Source organism: Molossus molossus, unplaced genomic scaffold (genome assembly GCF_014108415.1).
Source record: "Molossus molossus isolate mMolMol1 unplaced genomic scaffold, mMolMol1.p scaffold_m16_p_1, whole genome shotgun sequence".
Lineage (NCBI taxonomy): Eukaryota > Metazoa > Chordata > Mammalia > Chiroptera > Molossidae > Molossus > Molossus molossus.
The window spans coordinates 196,157,637-196,185,406 of record NW_023425344.1 but is presented as its reverse complement, the minus strand read 5'-3'; the positions used below and the strand labels follow the sequence as shown (position 1 = coordinate 196,185,406).

At 37.5% G+C, this 27,770-nt stretch overlaps 1 protein-coding gene across 6 annotated transcripts in view; it reads left to right on the top strand.

The window, feature by feature from the left end:
- Positions 1–27,770, top strand: part of ADAM10 (ADAM metallopeptidase domain 10) — a 142,532-nt gene that overhangs the window by 39,901 nt on the left and 74,861 nt on the right. For all 6 annotated transcript variants that reach the window (XR_004960629.1, XM_036271289.1, XM_036271271.1 and 3 more), the window contains 3 exons: positions 379–529; positions 20,506–20,624; positions 23,261–23,419. Coding sequence is in view for 5 of the 6 variants with exons in the window: in XM_036271271.1 (XP_036127164.1) it covers positions 379–529; positions 20,506–20,624; positions 23,261–23,419 (429 nt within the window). In the remaining variant the exon portion in view is untranslated. The remainder of the gene's footprint in view (positions 1–378; positions 530–20,505; positions 20,625–23,260; positions 23,420–27,770) is intronic.

The window sequence follows — 27,770 nt, the reverse complement described above, 5'->3', positions numbered from 1 at the left end:
TTTTAACATTGAAAATCAGTCAATTTGCTATGTTAATAAACTAAAAAGAAAAAAAAAAACCAGTGTAATCATCTTAATTGATGCTGAAAGAGCAGGTGACGAAAGTCAACATTTGTTCCTGATAGTTTTTATTAGCAAAGTATGAAGAGAAGAGGACATTCTCAACCTGACAAACCTATGGCTAACATCCAAATTTTTGTATATGGTTGACATTTCCATTATAATAAGTTTTTTTTTTTTTAAGTGAAAATAAAATATTAGGATTAGTGAGAAAATTGTTTCATACATATTTGTAGATATGTGAAGGATCATGGAATCATATTAGAACTAGAATGAGCCTTCAAGATGATACTAATTCAAAGTGTTTATTTTTCATAGGTCAGTATGGAAATCCTTTAACTAAATACATTAGACATTATGAAGGATTATCTTATGATGTGGATTCATTACACCAAAAACACCAGCGTGCCAAAAGAGCAATTTCACATGAGGAGCAGTTTTTACGTCTAGATTTCCATGCCCATGGAAGGTGAGTAAATTTATTGCTGACTGTGTTTGAAGTTCCCCTATATTCAATCTAAGTTAAAAGAAGAAATTTACATCCTTTATTGACCACCTCTAATGAAAGATTCTATTTAGAAATTCAGCCTACACTGGAATTTGGTATATAAATTAAAAAAAAGTTTTCTTATAAAATGAATTGCACTTTTTATATTGTTAAGGAAACAGTCATTTAAATATTTTTAAATTTATGAATTGGATCCTCTATTGCATTATTAGAGGATATGTCTTTAAAGAAGATTTTATGTTCATAGTTTTCCACTACTTTTTATGTGTTTTATGGTCAATATATCTGTCTGCTGGTACCAGTAGTGAAGGTAGCTGGTTATATGCCATTGAATAAGTAATTTAATACCTCACAAATTCATTTTCATCAGTTCTAAAATGACAACTTGTAGATAGATTATCTACTGTACTGCTCAATTCTCAGACAGATTGTTAAGGGAAAAAGAACAGGGAGCCAAGGGGGAGAGGTAAAAATCACAGTTATTTAGTGCTTGTATTCCAGGTACATAGATACTTTATATGTATTTTCTTATTTAATCCCCTCAACACCCAAACAAGATCAATATCTTTTTTATATCTGAGGAAACTAAGGGTCAGAGGAGTTAACGTCTTTAAAATTACACAGTATAGATTTGGCCCAGTCCTGGCTGTCTCAACTCCCCAGTTTTTTCTGTCTGTCACGGATACTTAGGTACAAAATCTTAAGAGTATTCTTTGTCAGACTCTTACTTGCCTTCTATAATAAGTAAATCTTCTCCTTTTGTACTTTTTTTTTTACTGGTGTAACCTTGATTTATTATTCACCTCTTAATAGGTTTCCCCCCTTCCACTCCATTTATCATTAAAGTTATCCTATGTATTGCTATAAGAAGACTCTTCCTTAAATGCTTCCTTTTTAAAGCTTATTGCTTTAAAATCTTCAATTAACAATTATTAGCTAGATTTCTTAACTTGGCTTTCAAGGTTCTCTGTAAATTAATTCTAGTCTTTTATTCTAAACTTACTCCACTTCCCACATTGTCTGTTTCACCCAGAACGATCTGATTGCTGATTAAACCATGTACAGTTTGTTCTGTGTCACTTATCTTAAACAATTTTCATCACCTTTTAATGCACAATTCAAGTCCTACCTCTTTGGAGTTTTACCTACACCTTCCTTTGGACTTTTAAATTGCTTATCTGTATAACTGTCATTATATTAGTTCTCTCTTCCTTTTCATGCTTGTATTTCTTGTTTATTTTTCTATAACTGTGTTTTTATTCCTCACAGTCAGAGAACCTGGCTGCTATTTAATGTGTCCATCATTTGCACTTATAGTATAGATAGACGCTTAAGAAAAATTTTGATGGATGAAATATCAGATAATAAGAAATAATATGAAACAAAAATATTTTGTACATGGAAATGTATTACTTAAATTAACTTATTTTTCACATGACAAAGTAATGATCATTGTAGAAAAAAGTACTTAAGTTATAAAACCTCCTACTTTGATTTGAAGGAGAGAAAATTATTCAATTCAGAGTCTGTTTTCTGGATAAAAATTTTAGTGGCAGCATTTCATGTAAATGTTTATGACCCTTAACTTCAGATATTTTTAAATTATTCATTCTTTTTTAGTACCGTGAAATAATATGCTATCATTAAGCCTCCCTAAGTTTCTAGCTACCACCTCAAAATAAATTTAATGCTATATTCCAAATATGGTGTGACTGCCAGAAGGAAAAGTTTAGATTCTAGCTGCCTTTGGTTTGGATACCACATTCCTGTTACATCGTTAGATTTTTATTTGACCTATCATATTGAATATGTGACAAAACTAAATGCCTACCTCCTTTTGTTTTTTTTGTTGTTGTTGTTTTGCCTGTGTGTGTGTGTGAGAGAGAGAGAGAGAGCGCGCGCGCGTGCAAGTGTGTGAGTACATGATGTCATCCAAAAAATACTGACTGCTAGTTATACATTAGCTAGTTTAGGCTGTTGGTTATAGAAAAAGATACCAAATGTAGATCTTACTGGAGCAGCAAGCAATGTGTAAGTCATTGTATAGGGGGGAAATGTGATATGATGCTTTACCGATAAAATGCTACAATATTCAAAGATGAGAGAGAACTTGTGGCTGAGGCATAGGATCTGGAACTAGGAGATCGTGAGCTCTGTATTAGTGGTCATCTTAGGTACTTTGATCAGAAATTTGTTTAACACTACATTTTCTAGGAATAGATCCATATTCAGGTATTTTATTTTGTTGTCTCAGTTAATATACAACTAAGGTTCATTGGGACAGAGGACATATGCATGTAAACAAAGATAATAAAATTGATAAATACTGTTAATTGACATACTTATCGCTAAGTGAGCCTAGAAGAAGAGTGCTCTTGGGGCATATCACTCAGGCATCCCATTTATCAGAACTTATCAAGTAAAGCAATTTTTAAAATTGAGAAAACGGTTTCTTAATTTTTTAGCAAACCTAAGATGTGTTTTTATCCTAATACTTATTATCAAGAATGTGGCCCAGATAACCTGTAAAAGGCATAAATATTTCCTTTGACGGATCCTGACTGGAGTTGGGTTAGTCTGGAAGTGTCTTGAACTTTTTAAATTTATTTTATTATTATTATTATTTTTTAATCCTCATCTGAGGACATGTTTCTGTTGATTTTAGAGAGAGGAAGGAAGAGAGAAATATCAATCGGTTGCCTCCTTCACTTGCCCTGACTGGGGATCAAACCTGCATTGCAATCTGCCCCAATGGGGAATCGAATCCATGACCCTTTGGTACATGGGATGATGCTCCAACCAGCTGAGTCACACCGGGTAGGGCTATTTTTGTCATATAGTAGAAGAAACCAAGGGCAATGTTAACTCTGTATGCAGACCAGCACGCTTTGACAAGCAGAGGTAAGAGTCCAGGGAACATAAATGGATGTCAACTCAAAAAGAAGAGCAAGAGAACACATTTGAATTATGGAAAATGCTATTTTTTTAATGTAATTTTAAAAATTGATTTTAGAGTGAGGGGAAGGTGGCAGGAGAGGGAGAGAGAGAGAAAGAAACATCAATGATTGAACATCAATTGGCCGCCTCCTGCATGCTCCGCCCTGGGGATTGGGCCCATAACCTGGGTATGTGCCCTGACTGGGAATTGAACTGGTGACCTCTTAGAGTATAGGTTGATGCTCAACCACTGAGCCACATTAGCTGGGCCAAAAATGCTATTGTTAAGAGTGTGGAAAAACAAAATTATGAAAAATAGTGACTTGGTAGTTAAATCTTTCCCAACAAAATTGCCTAAAGGAAAATGCTATTTATTTAGTACCTAGTTTATATCTCATACAGTGCCCATTAGCATATATTATTAGTATTAGTTTAAGTACATTTCACACTGCTCTTTGCCTAAGCCGTGGATTTTTTAGGATATGATGTATTTTATTCGTGCTTGATTCTTCTTCACACAGAAATGAAAAGCTTATAAATATGATTTTAAAAAATCTGAGAGAACACTGGCTACTTGGATTACTTAGTGAATCAAGAAAAAACAGCCCTGGCCGGTTTGGCTCAGCGGTTGGAGCGTCGGCCTGCGGTCCAGAGAGACCCGGGTTCGGTTCCCGCTAAGGGCGCGTACCTCGGTTGCAGTTTGTCCCCGGCCCTGGTTGGTAGTGCGGGTGGCAGCCACTCGATGTGTCCCTTCACATCGATGTTTCTCTCTCTCTCTTTTCCTCTCTCTCCCTCCCGCTTTGTCTGAACAAAAAATGGAAAAATGTCCTCAGGTGAGGATAAAAAAAAAAAAGAAAAAACAAGAGCTGAGTTGTGTTCATGTTAATTCTGTATTTAAGAAGCTAAGTTAAGAGCTGATGATTGCTCCGAGTTTAACTTTTTAGATATGATTTTAACAGGAAATATGTTTTATTTCACAGGTTTTAAATCATTAACTAGGCTTTATGTGGAGGAGATTGAATGAGTTTTAAGAAAAACTTAAGCTGAGCTTCCTCCTTCCTATTTTGCAAAGGGAATGGAAGGGTGTAAAAGTGTTTTTCTGACTATTTTTAATTCTTTGAGTACATCGTTTGCTCTAAAATTTGGTCTAAATTAGGCTGCATCTGATAGACTATTTAATGTCAGAATTTCTAGAGTTGGTGACTTAGACAGTAAATGTCAGAAATTGGGTATATGTCCAGTAGTAAAGCCCATCCATCATTTTCCTTAATTGTAAGTTATATTTTATACTTAAATGTGGCATATGCAGTTGGGTCTTTTGTGAAATAAACACTTTAGCTCAGGTGTAATTAGGATTCATTGCCTTGTTTTTTTCTGTTCTCCAAGTGATTAAGCTTCATGATGTAAGTTGCTGCAGTATTTCTTAAAAGTGTAACAAGGTTTTTAAATGTCTAAAGGTTATTTAAATGTGTATCCTATTTCATTATTCCTGAAAATTCTTTTTGTAACTGTGTTGAATGGCTATGTTTAGTTTATCAGATTTATAATATTCTAGTTTGGATTGTTCTATTAAGCTTCAGGGAAATCTTCTTTTGTAGTAGTGATAATTTTGAACTGATAAATACATTTGAAAATTTTTTGGTAATCACATTTACAATTCCTCTTTTAAAAAAATCCTCACTGGAGGATATGTTTACTGATTGTAGAGAGAGAGGAAGAGAGAAACATCGATGGAAGAGAGAAACATCAATCAGTTTCCTCCCGTACTCACCCTGACCGGGGATTGAACCCATGACCTTTTGGTGTACGGCATGAAGCTCCAACTGAGCCACCTGGCCAGGACTACAGTTCCTCTTGGAAATAGCTTCTGAATATTAATTCCTTAGTATCATAACCTTTTCTGTATTATCTCTGAAATCTTAAATTATAATTACTTTGCACATAACATGTCCAAAACTGAATTTAGGATTTCTCCTCAAATTTATAGCAGTTCCCGTATTCCCTATCTCAGTAAATGGTCCCTGTAGCCCCTCAGTTGCTCAAACTACTAAACAGTCATACTTGACTTCTTCTGTTATATCTCACTACATGTCAACTAAGTCCAATAAATTCTGTCTTCAAAATATTTTTCAAATCTATTCACTTTCCTTTATCACCTCTAGTGTTATGAGGAGGGCCTAGGAGAGCGCCCTGCTAAATACCAATATTTTCAGAGATAAGTACAGGAGAGGATGTAAAGCCTTAAGAGTGGTAAAAAATAAAAGTAGAAGAAAAGATGGGAGCATAATATAGAAGTTAAGGGACAAGTGTTTCAAGGAGGGGAGTGGTCAGTTGCTGCTGCTTGCTCTTAAGCTGAACGTTAGCAATATTCTTAGTCCATAGTATTTATCCTCTTGGAATTTCTCTAGTTCTGTTTGATCTTGCTGGATCTAATCACAGAGAGTAGTCCAGATTTGAACACATGATAGTCATGTATAAGGGTAAAGAAATATCATTTTTTGACTTCCGGTCAAGATGGCAGGTAGGTAAACGCGGTATTGCGTCCTCCCACAACCACATCAAAGTTACAACTAAACTACAGAACAACCATCATTCAAAACCACCTGAAATCAAGCTGAATGGAAGTCCTACAACTACGGAATTAAAGCAGCAGCCATATCCAGACTGGTAGGAGGGGCGGAGGGGCGGAGGCGCGGAGGCGCGAGGGGCGGCAGCGGCAGCGCGACGGGCTGGTCACACACCCAAGTGTGGCGGATAAAAATCAGGAGGACACCTCGGCTGGGAAGGTCCTCCCTGAGGACTGAGGGGTCCCCGTCCCACACCAGGTGCCCCGCTCAGGGTTCCAGTGCCAGGAAGAGAAGTCCCCATAACTTCTGGCTGGAAAAACCAGCAGGAACTGAGGATCAGGGAAGCTGATGCGGCTGGAGCCCCAGTCAGCTCCTTAAAGGGCCCGTGCACGAACTTATCGGACTCTCTCCTTCTAAGCTTGGAGGGGAGGCAGCTCGAGGGGCACCAGAGTCTTACAGGGAAGAACTGAGCTGTTTGGCCCTGGAGCGAGGGCTGGAGAGGGGGCTTTCCCCGGGACAAACGTGCTATCAGAGGCCTTTGTTCCTTTGGTGAGCCCTTCCCTGGGGAGGCAGACAGAAGCCATATCTGGGACTCCAGGAACCTGGCTCAGACTGGTAGCCCCGCCCTGCTGACTCCCTGAGGCCCCTGCCTCGCCCCACCCAACTTTCAGGCCCACCCAAGCTGTTGCCACTTGCTTAACCATAGGATTGGCCTGTCTTAGATCCAGCTTGAGGTTTGTCCTAAATTCTTTTAAACAAGCAGCATCTGGTCTCAGATAGCCCCATACCTCTCGTTAAGTAATACACTGAAACAAACACAGGGAGGCAGCCAAAATGAGGAGACAAACAAACAGGTTCCAAATGAAAAAACAGAACGAAACCCCAAGGAAATAACTAAGCGAAATGGAGATAAGCAACCAAACAGATGGTGAGTTCAAAATACTGCTTATAAGGATGCTCATTGAACATAGTGAGAACCTCGGTGAACTTAGTGAGGGCCTCAAGAGCATAAAAAAGGACCAGTCAGAAATCGTGGATGCAGAGTTAGAATTGAAGGAGGCATTAACTGAAATAAAGAATAATTTACACAGCTTCAATAATAGAGTACGTAAATCCAAGGAGCAAACCATCAATTTGGAATATAAGGAAGCAAAAAGTGCCCAATCAGAACAGCAAAAAGAAAAAAGAATCCAAAAAAATGAGGAGAGTGTAAGGAGCCTCTGGGACAACTTCAGGCGTGCCAACATTCGCATTTTGGGGGTGCCAGAAGAAGAGCGAGAACAAGAAATCGGAAACCTGTTTGAAACAATAATGGCAGAAAACTTTCCTAACTTGGTGAAGGAAACAGACATACAAGTCCAGAAAGCAAAGAGAGTCCCAAACAAGATGAACGCCAAGAGGCCCACACCAAGACACATCATCATCAAAATGCAAACGGTTCAAGACAAAGAGAGAATCTTAAAAGCAGCAAGAGAAAACGGCAGATAGTTACCCACAAGGGAGTTCCCATAAGGCTGTCAGCTGATTTCTCAAAAGCAACTTTGCAGGCCAGAAGGGAGTGGCAAGAAATATTCAGAGTCATGAAAAGCAAGAACCTACAACCAAGATTACTCTATCCTGCAAAGCTGTCATTTAGAATCGATGGCCATATGAAGAGTTTCCCAGACAAGAAAAAGTTAAAGGAGTTCATCACCACCAAACCGTTATCATATGAATTGATGAAGGGTCTTTTTGAAGAAAAAGATAAAATATATGAACAAACAAAATGGCAATGAATACATATCTATCAACAATGGAATCTACAAACAAAATGAACAGGCAGAACAGAAACATTCTCATCGATACTGAGAACATTTTGTTGGTTGCCACATGGGAGGGGGGTTAGGGGAATCGGTGAAAAAGGTGAAGGGATTAAGAAGTACAAATTCATTGCTAGACTGACACCAGCACGACCCAACCAGGGTCAAAGGGAAAGGGGTTGGGGAGGTGGAAAGAGATAAACCAAAGAACTTATATGCATAACCAATGGATACAGACAATAGTGTGGGAAAAGCCGGGAGGGGGGTGGGAGTTGGGAGGAGGAGGTCAATGGGGGGAAAATGTGGAACCTCTGTAATACATTTTACATTCAACAATAAAGATTTTTTAAAAAATATATCATTTTTTGGTTTGAATTTCTAATGATTCTTGATAATAGCCAATATATTTTGGTAACGAGAGCCTATTGGGCCAGTACCTTTGAGGAACCATCTCTACCAATTCTGTGATGATTGATTGCAAGGACCCAGTTATCTTTTGAATATAGGTTGGCTAATATTACCCTAAATGTGTGAAGTACAAACACGTTTTATTTGTTCATAGTAAAGCTGTTCTGGTCATATACATGACTCCCAAAATAGATGTATATTTTTAACCGAACTTTTTTTTTTCATTTTTTAAATTATTAAAAAAATTTTAGCCCTGGCCAGTTTGGCTCAGCGGTTAGAGCGTCGGCCTGCGGTCCGGAGAGACCCGGGTTCGGTTCCCGCTAAGGGCACGTACTTCGGTTGCAGTTTGTCCCCGGCCCTGGTTGGTCGTCTGGGTGGCAGCCACTCGATGTGTCCCTTCACGTCGATGTTTTTCACTCTCTCTCCCTCCCATTCTATCTGTACAAAAAAATGGAAAAATATACTCGGGTGAGGATTAAAAAAAAAAAAAAATTTATTTTTCAATTACAGTTTACATTCTGTACTATTTTATTTTAGTTCTAAAATATTTTTATTTTTCAGTTTGACAAATAGTTTACTCTCACCTGTCAAACTGAATGAGCCTTTCACATAGTTTATCTTGAGACTTTTGAGGTCACTTTATCCAACTTGATATTTAATAATGGTTTTGAGACCTAGTTATTCAACTTCACTTGTATGTATTTGTAGTCCCCAAATAGGAGGTTTTAATTAACTGTACTTTCTATGAACATTTAAGAATCTCCTTTACTAAACCATTGCTGTTTTATGGTGGATTTTTTGTTTGTTTGTTTGTTTTAATAAAGTGTAAAGTGATAGGATGATGGTGATTTCTTCTCCCCAAGTTCTTGTCACTTCATCAAATAACTATTATTATTTATCCAGTATTAAATCTCCTGTAGAAGTTCCCATCATTGTGTTTTTCTCTACTAGAAGTTGAGATTATGATAAGACAAATCAAAAAGCTATCAAACACTTTGCTATAGCAGAGCAATACCCCTGCTTCTTCAGAAACTTTATTTTAAGTGGGAGGGAGACTGAGGATGAGAAGTAAATATAGTACCCACTTATACACAGGAAAGGAGACCAGAACTACTTGATTAGCCACAGTTGGATGGGCAGAGCCTGGGAGTAGAACTTGGAGGAACGGGGAACCTCAGGCTTACCTGGACGTGGAAAATGTGGATGGGAGTTGAATAATTGGGGAGTGTAGGGAAGAGATGATAGGTTTTATCTTTAAAAAGGAGAGATTGGCCTTGGCCGGGTTGGCTTAGTGATTAGAGTGTCGGCCTGTGGTCCAGAGAGAACCGGGTTCAGTTCCCGCTAAGGGCATGTACCTTGGTTGCAGTTTGTCCCCAGCCCTGGTTGGGTCATGCTGGTGGCAACCACTCGATATGTATCTTTCACGTCGATGTTTCTCTCTCTCTCTCTCTCTCCCCCTCCTACTCTATCAGAACAAAATATGGAAAAATGTCTTCGGGTGAGGATTAAAAAAAAAAAAAAAGGAGAAATTGGAAATAATAAGACTGTATGGCAGAAGGGCATGTTCCCTTTCTATTTCTCACTTCCCCCTAAAGGGAATAGGGAATATTGTAGTTTGAAGAGATATATCATGGAGATGTTTTAGAGAGAGTTTGCCACAAAAAGAATAACCTGCTAGCTACCCAGGCACACCTTTATTCAACAAGGTTTTGGAGTCCCTTCTGTGTGCCAGATTTTATTCTTTTGTCTTATCTCCTCTCTCCTCCCTTTTCTTTATACCACTGTAGCCCCAGTGATTTTTTCCCAACCCACAGTGCATGCCTTTGCACTTGTAGTTACTCTCTGTGTGAAACCTTTCCCCACCTCCCGTTCACAACCACACAGCTCTTGTTCTTTTACTGCATTCAGGTCTCTGTTCAGATGTCATCTACAGAGAAATCCTTCCAACCACCCTTTGTAAAATCGCATCCTTCTTTCCTCCTACTACTCTGTCCTTTCATCCTGTTTTGTTTTTCATCATAGTGTTCATTACTGTGAGACCATCTTCCTTTTATCCTCCTATCCTCCCTCCCTTCTCTGCTCACGAAACATGTGTAAGCTACAATGTATTCTGAGAATTGTGTTATTCATGCCTGTATCCCTCCTCTTAGCACTGTGCTTGCCTTAGGAAGTGCTCAGTAAATATTTATGAAGTGAAGTAGCACACAACCAAGTTCACTGTTCTGATCATTTTCTTTGGATGTACATGGCTGGTTTAACTTCTTTTTTAAACACTTTTTAAATTTATTTATTTTTAAATCTTTATTGTTGAATGGAGAATGTATTACAGAGGTTCCTCATTTTTCCCCCCATTGACCCCCTCCTCCCAACTCCCACACCCCTCCCGGCTTTTCCCACACTATTGTCTGTATCCATTGGTTATGCATATAAGTTCTTTGGTTTATCTCTTTCCACCTCCCCAACCCCTTTCCCTTTGACCCTGGTTGGGTCGTGCTGGTGTCAGTCTAGCAATGAATTTGTACTTCTTAATCCCTTCACCTTTTTCACCGATTCCCCTAACCCCCCTCCCATGTGGCAACCAACAAAATGTTCTCAGTATCGATGAGAATGTTTCTGTTCTGCCTGTTCATTTTGTTTGTAGATTCCATTGTTGATAGATATGTATTCATTGCCATTTTGTTTGTTCATATATTTTATCTTTTTCTTCAAAAAGACCCTTCATCAATTCATATGATAACGGTTTGGTGGTGATGAACTCCTTTAACTTTTTCTTGTCTGGGAAACTCTTCATATGGCCATCGATTCTAAATGACAGCTTTGCAGGATAGAGTAATCTTGGTTGTAGGTTCTTGCTTTTCATGACTCTGAATATTTCTTGCCACTCCCTTCTGGCCTGCAAAGTTGCTTTTGAGAAATCAGCTGACAGCCTTATGGGAACTCCCTTGTGGGTAACTATCTGCCGTTTTCTCTTGCTGCTTTTAAGATTCTCTCTTTGTCTTGAACCGTTTGCATTTTGATGATGATGTGTCTTGGTGTGGGCCTCTTGGCGTTCATCTTGTTTGGGACTCTCTTTGCTTTCTGGACTTGTATGTCTGTTTCCTTCACCAAGTTAGGAAAGTTTTCTGCCATTATTGTTTCAAACAGGTTTCCGATTTCTTGTTCTCGCTCTTCTTCTGGCACCCCCAAAATGCGAATGTTGGCACGCCTGAAGTTGTCCCAGAGGCTCCTTACACTCTCCTCATTTTTTTGGATTCTTTTTTCTTTTTGCTGTTCTGATTGGGCACTTTTTGCTTCCTTATATTCCAAATTGATGGTTTGCTCCTTGGATTTACGTACTCTATTATTGAAGCTGTGTAAATTATTCTTTATTTCAGTTAATGCCTCCTTCAATTCTAACTCTGCATCCACGATTTCTGACTGGTCCTTTTTTATGCTCTTGAGGCCCTCACTAAGTTCACCGAGGTTCTCACTATGTTCAATGAGCATCCTTATAAGCAGTATTTTGAACTCACCATCTGTTTGGTTGCTTATCTCCATTTCGCTTAGTTATTTCCTTGGGGTTTCGTTCTGTTTTTTCATTTGGAACCTGTTTGTTTGTCTCCTCATTTTGGCTGCCTCCCTGTGTTTGTTTCAGTGTATTACTTAACGAGAGGTATGGGGCTATCTGAGACCAGATGCTGCTTGTTTAAAAGAATTTAGGACAAACCTCAAGCTGGATCTAAGACAGGCCAATCCTATGGTTAAGCAAGTGGCAACAGCTTGGGTGGGCCTGAAAGTTGGGTGGGGCGAGGCAGGGGCCTCAGGGAGTCAGCAGGGCGGGGCTACCAGTCTGAGCCAGGTTCCTGGAGTCCCAGATATGGCTTCTGTCTGCCTCCCCAGGGAAGGGCTCACCAAAGGAACAAAGGCCTCTGATAGCACGTTTGTCCCGGGGAAAGCCCCCTCTCCAGCCCTCGCTCCAGGGCCAAACAGCTCAGTTCTTCCCTGTAAGACTCTGGTGCCCCTCGAGCTGCCTCCCCTCCAAGCTTAGAAGGAGAGAGTCCGATAAGTTCGTGCACGGGCCCTTTAAGGAGCTGACTGGGGCTCCAGCCGCATCAGCTTCCCTGATCCTCAGTTCCTGCTGGTTTTTCCAGCCAGAAGTTATGGGGACTTCTCTTCCTGGCACTGGAACCCTGAGCGGGGCACCTGGTGTGGGACGGGGACCCCTCAGTCCTCAGGGAGGACCTTCCCAGCCGAGGTGGGTGTGGGACCAGCCGTCGTGCCTCCGCCCCTCTTACTAGTCTGGATGTGGCTGCTGCTTTAAATCAGTAGATGTGGGACTTCCATGTAGCTTGATTTCAGGCGGTTTTGAATGATGGTTGTTCTGTAGTTTAGTTGTAACTTTGATGTGGTTGTGGGAGGACGGAATACCACCTTTACCTACACCGCCATCTTGACCGGAAGTCTGGTTTAACTTCTTTGATTGCCTTCTTTTATTGTCCCTTCCATTGACACATTCTTCTTTTAGATGTGATAGTATCATTGACTATGTTTTTAAGAAAGTGTTTTTTTCTGTATTGAGTTTTAGAGAGAGAGGAAGGGAGAGGGAGAGATAGAAACATCGTTGAGTGAGAACATTGACTGGCTGTCTCCTACATGCCCCCTCCCAACAGAGATTTGGTCCACTTTAACTAGGAAGATATCCTATATTTTGCTGTCCTTGAGCTCCCTAAGGAGGGAACTGTAGCTTGATGTGGTGGAAAGATCATTGGTTGACTAAGAAGACTTTGCTTTAGATTCAAACTCTGATTTCATACATGTTATTTTGTACAGGCCAGCCTTCTGTGATTTGTGAAATTAGAAAATTTAGGTGATCTTTATGGTTTTATACATTTGATTTACAATAAATATCTGAATAATTAAAGCTTCACTCTTAAATCTTGTCATTGTTTCAGTGTTGTATATACATTAGTTTTGCTTGCCAATTGTTTAGTTACATAGTTACTTAAGATCAGAAAGTATTTACAGAAACCTATTTTTTTCTTTCTCCTATAGATAAATTTCCTTATTCTGTAGTCATGGATAATACATGTAATCATGTTCTGTTATCATGTCATTATGGCAGATTCTTCCTCTTGGCTCTCTTTTATAGGGGAAAGACTTACTCTGATCATCTACTTGTCTTTATTCTTAAAAACAGGATCAAATCACTGATTTTAGCTTAAGTTTCATTGTTACTTTATTTTCCTTGGGGACTCTTGAGGATTTTTGTTTATGTATTTTTGCTTATTTGAGATAATTTATCTACCTCAGGTCCATTAGTTAAGCCTGGAACTAATGTTTTTCAAACTGTTGAGCACTAGAATTTTTGTGGAGGATATCTCAGATATTGCTCATTGGAATACACATGGGCTGACTCTGCCACCCATACAACCCCAACCAGGGCCTGGGACAAACTGCAACTGAGGTTATGTACCCCTAGTGGGAGCTGAATCCGGGCCTCTCTGGTTTGCGGACCGATGCTCCAACCTCTGAGCCAAACCGGTCAGGGCTCTTCAACATAATTTGAAAAGATTTTTCTGTTTCAAAAATTGTACTAGTAGAAGTAAGCTAGGTATTGGATTCAGTGATATATTATGTTAATATTGACAAGTTATCTTAAAACATAATTTGCATGTGAGTTTCTCTCAAGCATCTTTATTAAGAAGGTGAAAGAAAAGAACAACTAGAGATGTCAGGGCTATCCTATTAAGTTAAGTTGTTTTTCTAGGAATCACTAACTCAGACCTACCACAGGCTTGTTCCATTTACACATGATAGATCTCTACTGATGAAGACAGTCTTGATCTCTGGGGCTGCTGGATTATGCTCATCTACTTGGAAGCACAGTTTTTGCTCTCAGGTTTCTTCCCTTTGTTACCAAGATACTTCATTAGTTGAAGCTTCTGGTCTTAATATGACTTCAGTTTGAGGTATACACCCTTAACCAATTTCTCTGTTTTCTTTCGAGACTCAAAGCTATATACTATCTTTAGCCAAAACAGCAATCATATAGGGAAAGGCAACTTTTTACGCTCTATTTTTACTGTTCTAACTGTTCTAATGTATAGAAAGGTGCCTGTTTATATAATGATGTAGAAGGTACATGACCTTCCAAAAACTTATAGAATCATATCTTAGCATAATTTATTTTGTTACTGCAGAAAATGTGGTTCTGGTACCTCTCTTACTCATTTGCTGTAGATGTAGAGTGCTTTTCTTTTTTATCTTTATTGATTTTAGAGAGAGAGAAAGGCAGAGAGAGCGAGAGAAACATCGATGAAAGAGAACATCGACCGACCCCCTCCTGCATGCCCCTAGGGAATCAAACCTCTTGGTGCATGGGTCGATGCTCAACCACTGAGCCACACCGGCCGGGCTAGAGTGCTTTTCTAAAGCCTAAGAAAGGAAAGCAGCTGTTTTCACCACATGGTACAACTGCAGCTTCACATCACTGAGGCTGAAAAATCGGAATCCGGTGTATTGTTTTCAAATTGCTGTCATTTGTTAACTGATTTTGCCCTCATATAATTTCACTCCATTCTTTATAACTTTACTACAGTGCCACTGAGGAAAGCCAACAAAGAATTATAATAGAACTACTATAATCAAGATAAGAGACAAAATATTATTGTTTCATAGAATCAATATACTGGTTACATCTACAGGTAGAAAAACATTCCCAGTGCAAATAGTGTTCTTTATACAGAGCATCTTATTGTCTCAAAGGAACTCTAAAGTTTAATGACAGTGTATTATATTATAATTATAAAAAGAATAAAACTGGAAACATAGTAAAATGGAACATAGTTTAGCCTTAGTCTTAAAAGTGGCTTAAGCATTAATAATCAAAGAGAATTTCTTATGGTGGTGTTGCGAAGAACTGTTTTCAGTGAAAGTCAAATAAGGTTAAATTTTCATCTCTATATCTTTCTCTTTTTTTCCCTCCACTTTTTTTTTTTAAGTCCTCACTCAAGGACATTTTTTGATATTTTGTTCAGTGAGAGTGGAAAGGAGGGATGGAGGGAGGGAGGGAGAGAGAGAAATATCGACGTCAAAGGGACACATTGAGTGGTTGCCACCCACATGACCCAACCAGGGCCAGGGACAAACTGCAACCAAGGTATGTGCCCTTAGCGGGAACCGAACCTGGGTCTCAGGCCAACGCTCTAACCGCTGAGCCAAACTGGCCAGTGCAATATATCTTATTTTCTTTTGTTCAGATTTTAAAAGGTGACTTGTGGAGACTGATACTATTACATTAAGACTACTACAACACTCAGAATATATTAATTTTTTTGAAAAGCATTTGTGGTATGGTAGAAAGAATAAATAAAATGCAGCAACCCAATGCTGGAATTCTAGTCCTAATTCTAGTGTTGTGACCTTGATAAAATTATGCGTCATGCCTTTTTTGCAGTGTTGCTGTGAGGATAAAATACAGTAATATATGTAAAAATGCTAAAAATTATAAACCTATATCACTTTGACAAGAAAGTTGTATAATTTTATTATTCTCATCATAATACCACTATCTTAACCAAATCTCTTTGAATTTTGCAACTCTAAGAAAGGTATCTCTGCCTACATAATTTTATTTTATACTCCATCTGTTTTGAATGCAATGATTTAAAAGTTTTATTTGTTTATTTCTATTGTAAAAATAACTTGTAACTTACTATTTTAACCCCTTTTAAGTGTACAATTCAGTGACATTAAGTACATTCACAGTGTTGTGCAACTGTCTCTACTATCCATTTCTAGAGCTTTTTCCATCATTCCAAGTAGAAATTATATACCCATTAAATAGTAACTCCCCATTCTGCCCTTCAGCCCATTCCTGATAACCTCTGTTCTACTTTCCACCTTTATGATTTTGCTTAGTCTAAGTACCTCATATAAGTGGAATCATACAATATTTGTTTTTTTATGGTAGACTGACTTAGCGTAATGTTCTTTAAGTTTCATCCATGTTGTAGCATGAATCAGAATTTTGTTCCTTTTTAAGGCCGAATAATCCATTGTATGTGTTTATCACATGTAGTCTATTATCCATCTGTTGATGGACATATGAGTTATTTCCATCTTTTGGCTATCGTGAATAATATTGTTTTAAATAGTGGTGTAAAGTATCTCTTTGAGTTCCTGATTTCAGTTTCTTTGAGTACATATACCTAGAATACGAACTGCTGGATCATATGGTAATTCTATTTTTAACTTTTTGAGGAACCACCAGACTGTTTTCCCAGAATACAATGGTTTTTATAAGGCAGTGTTCACTGTGGTTTTTCTGACCTCTGGGCCCAAAGTTTTAAACAATGAAAGAATCAAGTTATGTTTTCAGATGGTTTTTTATTTAGGGTTGTTGAGAAACAGGGAAGACAGAATGTTGTTAGTCAGCTGCTATTATCCAGTAGGAATATTGAGAAGAAATTATAATTTTTAAATGTTTCGTTGATTTTTTTAGACAGAGAGGAAAGGAGAGAGAGAGAGAAACATCAATGTGAGAAAGAAACATCCATTGGCTACCTCTTGCATACTCCCTACTGGGAATTGAGCCTGCAAGCCAGGCATGTGCCCTGGCCAGGTATTGAACCGGGACTTCTCAGTCCATGGGACGATGCTCAATTCATTGAGCCACACTGGTCAGGCAAGAAATTATAATTTATATAAATATTAAAATAGTTTGAAGATACAAACTATCACACCGATGGTAGTAGAATCAAAGTAGTGAATTGGAATCTATGGGCTTAATTAATAGAATTAATAGATCATTCATTTGTAGTTTTTTTTTTTTTTATCTCATATATTGTGAGACTTTAATTCAATCTGCTTTTTTCTACCATTTACCTGCCTTCCAGGCTCACCCCTGTTTCATTTCCTCATCTGTTGATATATGCTTTAGATGCAAATTAATTTTGATATGATTAATAAAAACAGTTCATTTTGGAGGCATGATAAAAAAATTTTGTTTTATTGTCTTTATTGCTGCTTGACTCTACATGGATCATTAAGAACTGATTTTTATATATGGTTTTAATCCAGTTGAAATCAATACTAAGAATAATGTTCTATATATATGAAACATTTTTCTTATTATGAAATCAATATCAGGAGTAGCAGGGGCCTATCTCAAGTATTCTTAAATTCTCTCTGTTATAACTTCACTTTAAGGTTGCTGTCTGCTTAGATACTTTAAGTGATGTGAAACTATTTTGGGGGAGGTTAAAGAGTGTAGCATAGATTGTTCTTATATTGAACTTTAATGTCTTTCTGAAACTCTTACCCTTCCCCCTAATGCTGTTGCTTATAGTGATTTTAGGGTATAACAACTTTGTAGAATAATTGATCCTGAATGATAAATATATTAAGCTCTTGGATAATTTTTATTTAGTCTGTTTAACAAAGATGCTCTTTTAGAGGTAGTATTTATTTAGTAAATTAAAATTATTTTTAATGATAAATTAATGATTTTTCAAAATACTGTGCTCCTTTAAAAAATAATGTATTTGTACTCACATATATGATCAAGAATTTTCTATAGTTGGCAGAAGTAATTCTATGAAAAGACAGAATGTATCACAAGAATTCAGACAGGCTTCCTGTTTGTTCAGGATAGACTATTTTTAAATTTGTGGAGTTTTCATTTAGAGGATGTGCTTGACTTTGTTGATTATTTGTTGCAATAGATTGGAACCTTAAGGCTCTGAGGATGCCTTCTTAGGCTAGAGTCCTTGTCACAGCACCTGAGGAAGCCCTATGAGTTTTATTTTTTGTTTTTTTCTTCTTTATTGATTTTAGAGAGAGGGAGAGAGAGAGAGAAACATCAATGAGAGAGAACATTGGCTGCCTCCTGCCTGCCCCCCACTGGGAATTGGGTCTACCACCAGGGCATGTGCCTTGACTGGGAATCGTACCAGCGACCTCCTGGTGCATGAGTTGACGCTCAACTGCTGAGCCACACTGGCCAGGCAGCCATAGGAGTTTTTTGGTCAGAGTTTTGGGCAAGTAGAATATAAGTACAGCCTTAAAATAAAAGGGTGCCAAAGATTAACATGAAATTAGGGAAAATACACAATAGACAATGTTAAAAAAGGAATACACTTTCTGAACCTAATGAGTGTGTCCTGCTAACCCCTATTCACTTAAATATTAGTTTTGTTTTTATTTCATTTAATATCAACTTTATTGAAGTATAATTTACATAAAATATGATAATTTCTCATTGAAATCAACATATGGAATGTTTCCATTGTAGCAATAAATTCCTTCGTACCTCTTTGCTCTTTAGTCTCTCTCACCCCGGCAATTACTATCTGCTTTTTGTCACTATAGATAGGTTTTACCTATTTTAAACTTACATATGTATGGAATTATACTGTTTGTCTTCTTTATATCTTCACAAAAGTGCAGTAGTATGATCTTTTTATTTTTTTGTGTTAATCCTTACCTGAGATTATTTTTCAGTTGATTTTTTGGATAGGGTGGGAGGGAGGGAGGAAAGGAAGGAGGTAGAAAGACAGAGAGACGGGGAAACAGCGATTGGTTCCCTCCCGCACGACCCCAACCTGACCCGGGATTGAACCTGCAACCCAGGTATGTGCCTTGGCTGGGAATCCAACCCAAGACCCTTTGGTGCATGGGCCAGTGCTCTACCCACTGAGACAAACCGGTCAAGGGTATATGATCTTTTTTAATTGTTGGTAGTTTGCCATTGTATGAATAAGCCATGATCTTTTTATCTCTTTTCTTGTTGATAGACATTTTGGTTATTTCTAGTTTTGGGCTATTGTGAATAAAGCTTCTATGGACATTTGTGTCCAGTTACTTGTTTGGGCATATGTTTTATGTTTTCATTTCTTTTGAAGTGTAATTGTAAGTCATAGGATTTTTGTATATTTAAACTTTATAAAAAAACTGCCAGTTTTCCAAAGTAATTGTAGCATTTTGTACTTCCACGAGCAATTTGTGAGAGTTCCAGTACTCCACATCTTCCTAACATTTGAAGGTTGGCTAATTGAAAACGGGTCAGGTTTATCGATAGAAATTGTGTTATGTGCAGGATTTTATAGAAATTATAAAAGGGACTTGATATACTTTATTTATTTATTTTATTATCCTCACCCGTGGACATTTTTTCATTTTTTGTTCGATAGAGTGGGAGGGAGAGCGAGGAAGAGAGAGAGAGAGAGAGAAACATCAGAGAGAGAGAGAAACATCGATGTGAAAGGGATGGTTGCCACCCGCACAACCCAACCAGGGCCAGGGACAAACTGCAACCGAGGTACGTGCCCTTAGCGGGAACCGAACCTGGGTCTCTCTGGACCGCAGGCCGACGCTGTAACTGCTGAGCCAAACCGGCCAGGGCGGGACTTGATATACTTTAAAGTTTAATTATGATAGCTCATTCGTTACCATTTATTGTATATTTCCTGTGTGCCAGATACTGTGTTTATGACTTTGCATACATAGAATGTATTATCTTCATTTCACACGCAGGAGTCCTGGATTAGTAAATTTTAGGCTTAAGATTTGATTCTAAGTTTGATTCTAAACCCTAGATTCTTTATTTAATTTCACTTCAACATTTTGGTCTTTCTCTCTTTTATAGGGTTAGAATGAGTATATGTCAGCTAATATCATGGTCTTTTAGGGTTCCCAAATTGAACTGAGGAAGGTCCAAAGATAATTAGAAGAGTTAGAAGCCTCTGGGAAAAATAAAGGGTTGAAATGTGTGTGTGTTTGTAAATGAAAGAGCATATATCATTGGGATGTTAAGTAGCTAAAATAGATGCGTTTCCTATGTATTATTTGAACTGTGAAAAGGGGAAATGTCAAAGCTGCAAATTATTAGAGAGGGAAGACAGGTAGTAGTAATAGTAATTGGGTCCAGAGGTTTGTTTTTTATTTCCAAGCAAAGTAGTTGCTGTTGGAATGATCTTGTTTTACCATGTAGGAATCAGCCAGTTGGCATTTATTTTTAAATATATCCTAGACAATTACTGTTTAATTATATATAAGTTAGAATTATGTCACAGCTATTAGGTTGAATTTTAGAGCAGAATTTTAAAGAAAATTTTGGTCAGTTTATTTCCCAAATAGACAAATTGTGTGAAACAGTCCACATTTTGCAGATTTTTTATTAAAAAAATAATTGTTTAAAATTTGGAACCTTTAAATTTCCTTTTTCCTTTCCCATCTCATTTGGCAGACATTTCAACCTACGAATGAAGAGGGACACTTCCCTTTTTAGTGATGAATTTAAAGTAGAAACATCAAATAAAGTACTTGATTATGATACCTCTCATATTTACACTGGACATATTTATGGTAAGTTGAATCTTAAAAGAACACTTTTCTTTAATATTTTTTTACACAAGGAAATATACATGTTGAATCATAGGCAAATATTTTAGAAAAGATGGGATAAATTCTGAGGAGATTCGAATATACCATGAAGGGTATAATTGTCTTTGAAGAATTAATTAATCTTGGATCTATCTTTACATTTTTGTTTAATGTTGAATTATGCAGTGTCTGACTTCTGAAAGATATGAATATTTGACTCTCTCAGCACCTCCAAAGTTAGATTTAAAAAAATACTTTAATGACGTCAATAATTTTCTAATCATCCAAACAAGAAATTAATAGTAACTTTACTTTGTTTTATAAGAGGAGAGGAAAAATCAAAAAGGAAACTGTGAAGATCATCCTAACAGCCAAAAATAATATGACAATCGTTGATAGGAAATTCCTCCTAGGGCCTTCCTTCTTCAGAATCTATTTGCTTTTGTTTACAATTCTAACACATTTCTCTTACTACACCAGATTATAAAGGTATTGGAAAGGTAGGGAACACATACATTTAACCCAATAGAAAGTTACATTTGACAGCTTAATAGTTTAGGAAGAACAGAATAATTATAGAAGTCATAAAAAAGCTAAAAATTCAGTCTTCTGGAGATATTAGAGAAGTGCAAAATATCATTGTTATAACTCTGTGCATTAATAAATATGCAAGGTAATCCTTGGTTATTAAGACAGAGTTGAAAGTTAAATTTTATTTCTACATATCAGAGAGATTTCCACCCAAAATTATAACATGAAAAGTTAAATGCTTAAAGAAATGTTGTTGTTTTTTCATTATGCCATTATGAATGAGGCATTTCTTTTTTTTTTTTTAATAGTTTTTTTCTTTATTAATATTAGAGGTGGGAGGAGAGGGAGAGAGAGCTAGAAACATTGAGAGAGAACATCACTTTTCCCTTTCCTGCATGCCCCCCCACTGGGGATCAGGCCCACAACCTGGGCATGTGCCCTGACTGGGAATCGAAACGGTAACCTCTTGGGATACTAAAGTTCCTCACTTGTAGATTAAACTAGTTAAATAACAGCTTTCTTGTATTCTTACTGTTAGGTGACCAAAGGAAAATGTTTTTTTATCAGTCTAGGTTTTTAATGTTAGATAGCAGTTTTCTGTTTTTAAAAAATTTTTATTATTTATCTTTCTGGACAAGTGACTTGTAGTCCTTGCCTTTATTTTGCTAGGCAATGGTCAAGGCAAGTATAAGACTGAGTTTGCAGCTAAAAAACATGTAATTTAAAATACCAGTGTCTTGGGCTCTTAGCTTCAGTTCATGATTACTTCAGAGTCAACTAATTAATTTTAATCTACAACTTAGAAATTGTGGAAAGCCTGATTTCTGTTTTAATGAGAAAATTGTAAGTAAATTTAGCTTTTTTCATAAATTAAAAAAAAATATTTTTATTGATTTTTTTTTTTTTTTTTTTAATCCTCACTTGAGGACATTTTTAAATTTTTTGTTCAGATAGAGCTGGAGGGAGAGAGAGGAAGAGAGAGAGAGAGAGAGAGAGAGAGAGAGAGAGAGAGAGAAAGAAACATCGACATGAAAGGTACTCATCGAGTGGCTGCCACCCGCACATCCCAACCAGGGTTGGGGACAAACTGCAACTGAGGTACATGCCCTTAGTGGGAACTGAACCCGGGTGTCTCTGGACCGCAGGTCGACGCTCTAACTGCTGAGCCAAACCGGCCAGGGCAATTTTTTTTTTTTCAAGAGAGTGGAAGGGAGAGAGAGAGAGAAACATTGATCGGCTGCCTCCTGCACGCACCCTTCTGGGAATCCCTGGCATGTGCCCTGACCAGGAAGTGAACCGGGACCTCTCAATCCATGGGATGATGCTCAATCCACTGAGCCACACCAGCTGGGCTAAATTTAACTTTTAAAGCCCCCTCATTCTGTCTTCCATCTCTTCAAATTGTTTGATGTTTAGTGCTCAGCTTTTCTTTTTGACTAAATTAAGAACCCAAATATCTTTTTTTGTTATGTTCTTCCACTAGAGAAATTGATGGGGCAGTATTATAAATCTGTGTCCAGTATCATCAAAGAGATTGTTGGTATACTTTTGTTCAGATTGCTTTTGAAATATTTGACACTATCTTATTTAAAAATATATTTATAAAACTTAAAGGTGGTAAGGAAGCCACAAACAAGTCTTCTACAGAATATATCAGGTTGGAAAGGAACTTTTTTTTTTTACAGTAATTAGAGTAAAATTTCAAAAGAAACTTTAATATCTTTATTTTGAAAGTGTTTATTTCATCAATGGGTCTGTTGCCTCTTTCTAAGTTTAAGTTAATTTAACAATTATTTATTGTAAGTACTACTTACATACCAGACAATATGCTAGATGCTGGGAATATGATTGTCAATAAGACAGATGTCTATTTCATTGTTGTTGCTAGTAATTGTGTATGTTTGAACTAAGTACTAATTGCTGTTCACATCTTAAACTCAGGTTGATATGTTTAATGTTGAAATTAATTTTCCCAGTGAATTTATATTTAGGTTTTTAAAAATATATGTAACAACTTTTTAAAGAAAAATTAATTTAACATTCACATGCAAATTAAATTTTCAAGAGTTTGTTGCTTTCATTAATAGGTGAAGAAGGAAGTTTTAGCCATGGTTCTGTTATTGATGGAAGATTTGAAGGATTCATCCAGACTCATGGTGGCACATTTTATGTTGAGCCAGCAGAGAGATATATTAAAGACCGAACTCTGCCTTTTCACTCTGTTATTTATCATGAAGATGATATTAGTAAGTATTTAATTTTTATCAAGTAGCTTTTTGAAAAAAGGCATATAAATAGTTAAAACTATGTGGAGACAAATGAAGCTTGAGCTGTTTTCTTTCTTGAGCTATTAATCAGATTAGAAAATAGTTTCACAACCAAAGCCTCAGTTTAATGAATAATAGATCTATAGTGCAATGAGGCAATTTCCTTACCAATCCATGCCAGTGCTACTTTGTTGATATGATTCAGCCAATTCTATTTGAACTATAAGTTAACCAACTGTGATTGAAGTGGAAGTCCTATATTCTGATATCAACCAGTCATTTAATGCAGTAACACCTTTGTGTGTATGGCCTACTGAAGCATCACTATCTTTTTATGAAAATTGCAGTGTGGATATTGGTAGTGAGTAATTAAGAAAAATATAGGTATTTTTGTAATGATTAAGAAATATTTTAGTACATATACACAATGGAATACTGTGTGGCCATAAGAAAGAAAGATCTCTTATCCTTTGAGACGACATGGAGGGACCTGGAGAATATTATGCTAAGCGAAATAAGCCAGTCAGAGAAAGTCAAGTATCACATGATCTCACTTTTTTGTGATATATAATGAACAAAAGAAGCTGAGGAACAAAATAGACCCAGAGACATGGAAGTGGGGTACAGACTGACAAACCTCAGAAGAGGTGAATGTGGGTGGAGGGAAGATATAAACCACAGAATTTATACGCATGTATACATAAACAAGGACATAGACAGTAATGCTGGGGGCGAGGGTGGGACTGGGAGGAGGGTGTCAATGGGGGAAAAAAAGAAAAACATCTTTAACAAAAATAAATTAAAAAAAAATATTTTAGGTATTTTTTTTTTTAAATCTTGAAATAATGACTTCAATTTGATAAGACTCCAGATTTATCATTATGGATTTTATCCTCTACTATGGTCTTTATACAATGGTGATCTGTTGGGAGAGTTCTTTTTCTGTGTTTTAAGAGTAGAAAATGTATTTGGACATCACCTTTTAATTTCTACTATTGTCTATAAATCCACAGTCATCTAATCATGAAAACACTTGAATGAAATACCACAGAAATTCATTTCTTTGATTATATGTCTCTTGAATTCTCATAGTTTGTTTGTTTGTTTATTTATTTATTTATTTTTTTACCCTCACCCGAGGACATTTTTCCATTTTTTGTTCAGGTAGAGTGGGAGGGAGAGAGAGGAACAGAGAGAGAGAGAAACATCGATGCGAAAGGAACACATCGAGTGGCAGCCACCCGCACGACTGACCAGAGCCGGGGACAAACTGCAACCAAGGTACATGCCCCTAGCGGAAACCGAACCCGGGTCTCTCAGGACCGCAGGCCGATGCTCTAACCGCTGAGCCAAACTGACCAGGGCTCATAGTTTATTTTTGACTGTAATTAGACTAGTCTCTCAATTTTTTGCCTATTTTTTTTTTAGCTTAGCAGCTTCCTTCTGGTTTTATTCTTCTTTCTACAGCCAGAAATCTATTGTCAATAATAATATTCTCGCCCTGGCCGGTTTGGCTCAGCGGTTAGAGCGTCGGCCTGCGGTCTGGAGAGACCCGGGTTCGGTTCCCGCTAAGGGCATGTACCTTGGTTGCAGTTTGTCCCCGGCCCTGGTTGGTCGTGCGGGTGGCAGCCGCTCGATGTGTCCCTTCACGTCGATGTTTCTCACTCTCTCTCCCTTCCTCTCTCTCCCTCCCATTCTATCTGTACCAAAAATGGAAAAAATATCCTCGGGTGAGGATAAAAAAAAAAAAAAAAAAAAAAAAAAAAAAAAAAAAAAAATAATAATATTCTCATCCCTAGTAAGGTACTGGAAAGTCATAACCATTTTGACTTTTTCCTCCATCAGCTATGACAATCTGTCTAAATGCTTGTTTTTTTTCTGACCCTCTATTACTACAGAAAATAGCATAATTATTCTAGATGGGAAACATTTATGATTTTAGCTGCTTGCTAAATCATAAATTTATTAATGATGCTTGCCCACATTTTCTTTTTTAATCCTTACTCGAGGATATGTGTTTTTAATCTTCACCTGAGGACATTATTTCACATATCTTCAGATAGAGTGGGAGGGAGAGAGGGCAACATCGATGTGAGAGAAACACATCAGCTGGCTGCCTCCCGCAGGACCCCAACAAGGGCTGGGGACGAACTGCAACCGATGTATGTGCCCTTGGCTGGAATCGAACCTGTGACTCTTTGATCCATGGGCCAACGCTGTAACCGCTGAGCCAAACCGGCCAGGGTAGGATATGTTTTTCTTTTAAATTAATTTGAGAGAGAGAGAAAGGGACGGGGTGGGGGGAGAGAGAAACATTGATGTGTGAGAGAAACGTCTTTCAGTTGCCTCCTGTACATGCCCTGACCAGGGATCAAACCCATATCCTGGATATGTGCCCTGTCTGGGAATTAAACCTGCAGCTCTTCAGTGCAGAAGACAGCATTCCAACCAAATGAGCCACACTGGCCAAGGCTTACTTGCCCACAATTTTACTCATCCTTATTTGATTCCTTTTCCAACTTCCTCTGCTGGTATTTCAGACTCTCCTTAGTCTCTAAGCTATAGTCTTCCTTCACTAGTTGGACTATGAATTCCTTGGCCTCCTTCCTTTCTGCCAACAGAATTATCATCTATTTAATTTGTATGTTATTCTGTAATTTTATTAATCTTTTTGAAGATTTACCTTCTCTATCCAGTGTATGTAGTTTCTCCAACTGCGGTTTCTGTTTCTTTTGCTTCTTTAACGTTTCAAATATTATTTATGTTTGGAGTAGGTTCTTCACAGATACATAATGAAATCTTGAAACATTTTCCCTATGTTCTCTCAAAATTAAACAGGCCTTTTGGGAAAGGAAGGAGAGGAAAAGAGTAATTTGAAAGATTTCAAACTCATCTTTATCATCACATCATATTTTAATTAAATTTTTCTCTTTGCTTTATACTTCCTATAAGTGCCTTCCACTATGTTTGTTCTGTTTTTTTTTTCTTTAATCGCATCTTCTCTTTCTTGTTTCTCTGTTATCTACTTGTATGTATAGTAGTTTAAACATATTCTGCTCTTTTTTTCCACTTTCATTTCTTCCTCATCATATAATTGTATTTGCCCACTTTACGTGTTACAGTCTTTCAGATATTTTCCTTTATGTCAGCCTTTTCTTTTTTTTTTAAATTTTTTTATTAATTAATTTATTTTTGTTACAGATGTTTCTCCTTTTCCCCCTTCCCCCTCCCTCCCTGCCCTGTCCCCAGCTTTGTTGTCCATGTCCATTGTTCATGAATACATGCATATAAGTTCTGTGGTTTATCTCTCCCCTACCACCCCCTCCTCTGGGGACTGTCAGTCTGTATCCCACTTCCACGTCTCTGGGACTACCCCATTCCTCAGACTGTTATGTTCATTATATTCCACAAATAAGTGAGATCATATGATACTTGTCTTTCTCTGTTTGGCTTGTTTCACTTAGGTTAATACTTTCCAGGTCCCTCCATGTCGTCTCAAAGGATAAGAGATCTTTCTTATAGCTGCGTAGTACTCCATTGTGTATATGTACCACTGCTTTTTTATCCATTCGTCTACTGATGGACACTTGGGCTGTTTCCAGATCTTAGCTATTGTAAATAGTGCTGCTACAAACATGGGGGTACATATATTCTTTTTGATTGGTGTTTCAGGCTTCTTAGTGTATATTCCTAGAAGCGGGATCACTGGGTCAAATGGAAGTTCAATTTTTAGTTTTTTGAGGTAACACCGTAGTGTTTTCCATAGTGGCTGCACCAGTCTGCATTCCCACCAGCAGTGTACTAGAGTCCCCTTTTCTCCACACCCTCGCCAACACTTGTTGTTTGATGATTTGTTGATGGCGGCCATTCTGACAGGTGTGAGGTGATACCTTAATGTTGTTTTAATTTGCATCTCTCTGATGATTAGTGATGTTGAGCATTTCTTCATATGTCTCTTGGCCATTTGTATGTCCTGCTTGGAGAGGTGTCTGTTCAGCTCCTCTGCCCATTTTTTAATTGGGTTCTTTGTCTTCCTTTTGTTGAGTTGTATGAGCACTCTATATTAGAAATTAACCCCTTATCTGATATATCATTGGCAATGATGTTCTCCCATACAGTGGGTTGCCTTTCCATTTTGATGATTGTTTCTTTTGCTGTGCAGAAGCTTTTGAGTTTGATGTAGTCCCATGTGTTCATTTTTTCCTGTGTTTCTGTTGCCTTAGGTGATGTATCAGTGAAAATTCTGCTGCGTATGATGTCTGAAATTTTGTTGCCTACATGTTCTTCTAGAATTTTTATGGATTCATGGGTCACATTTAAGTCTTTTATC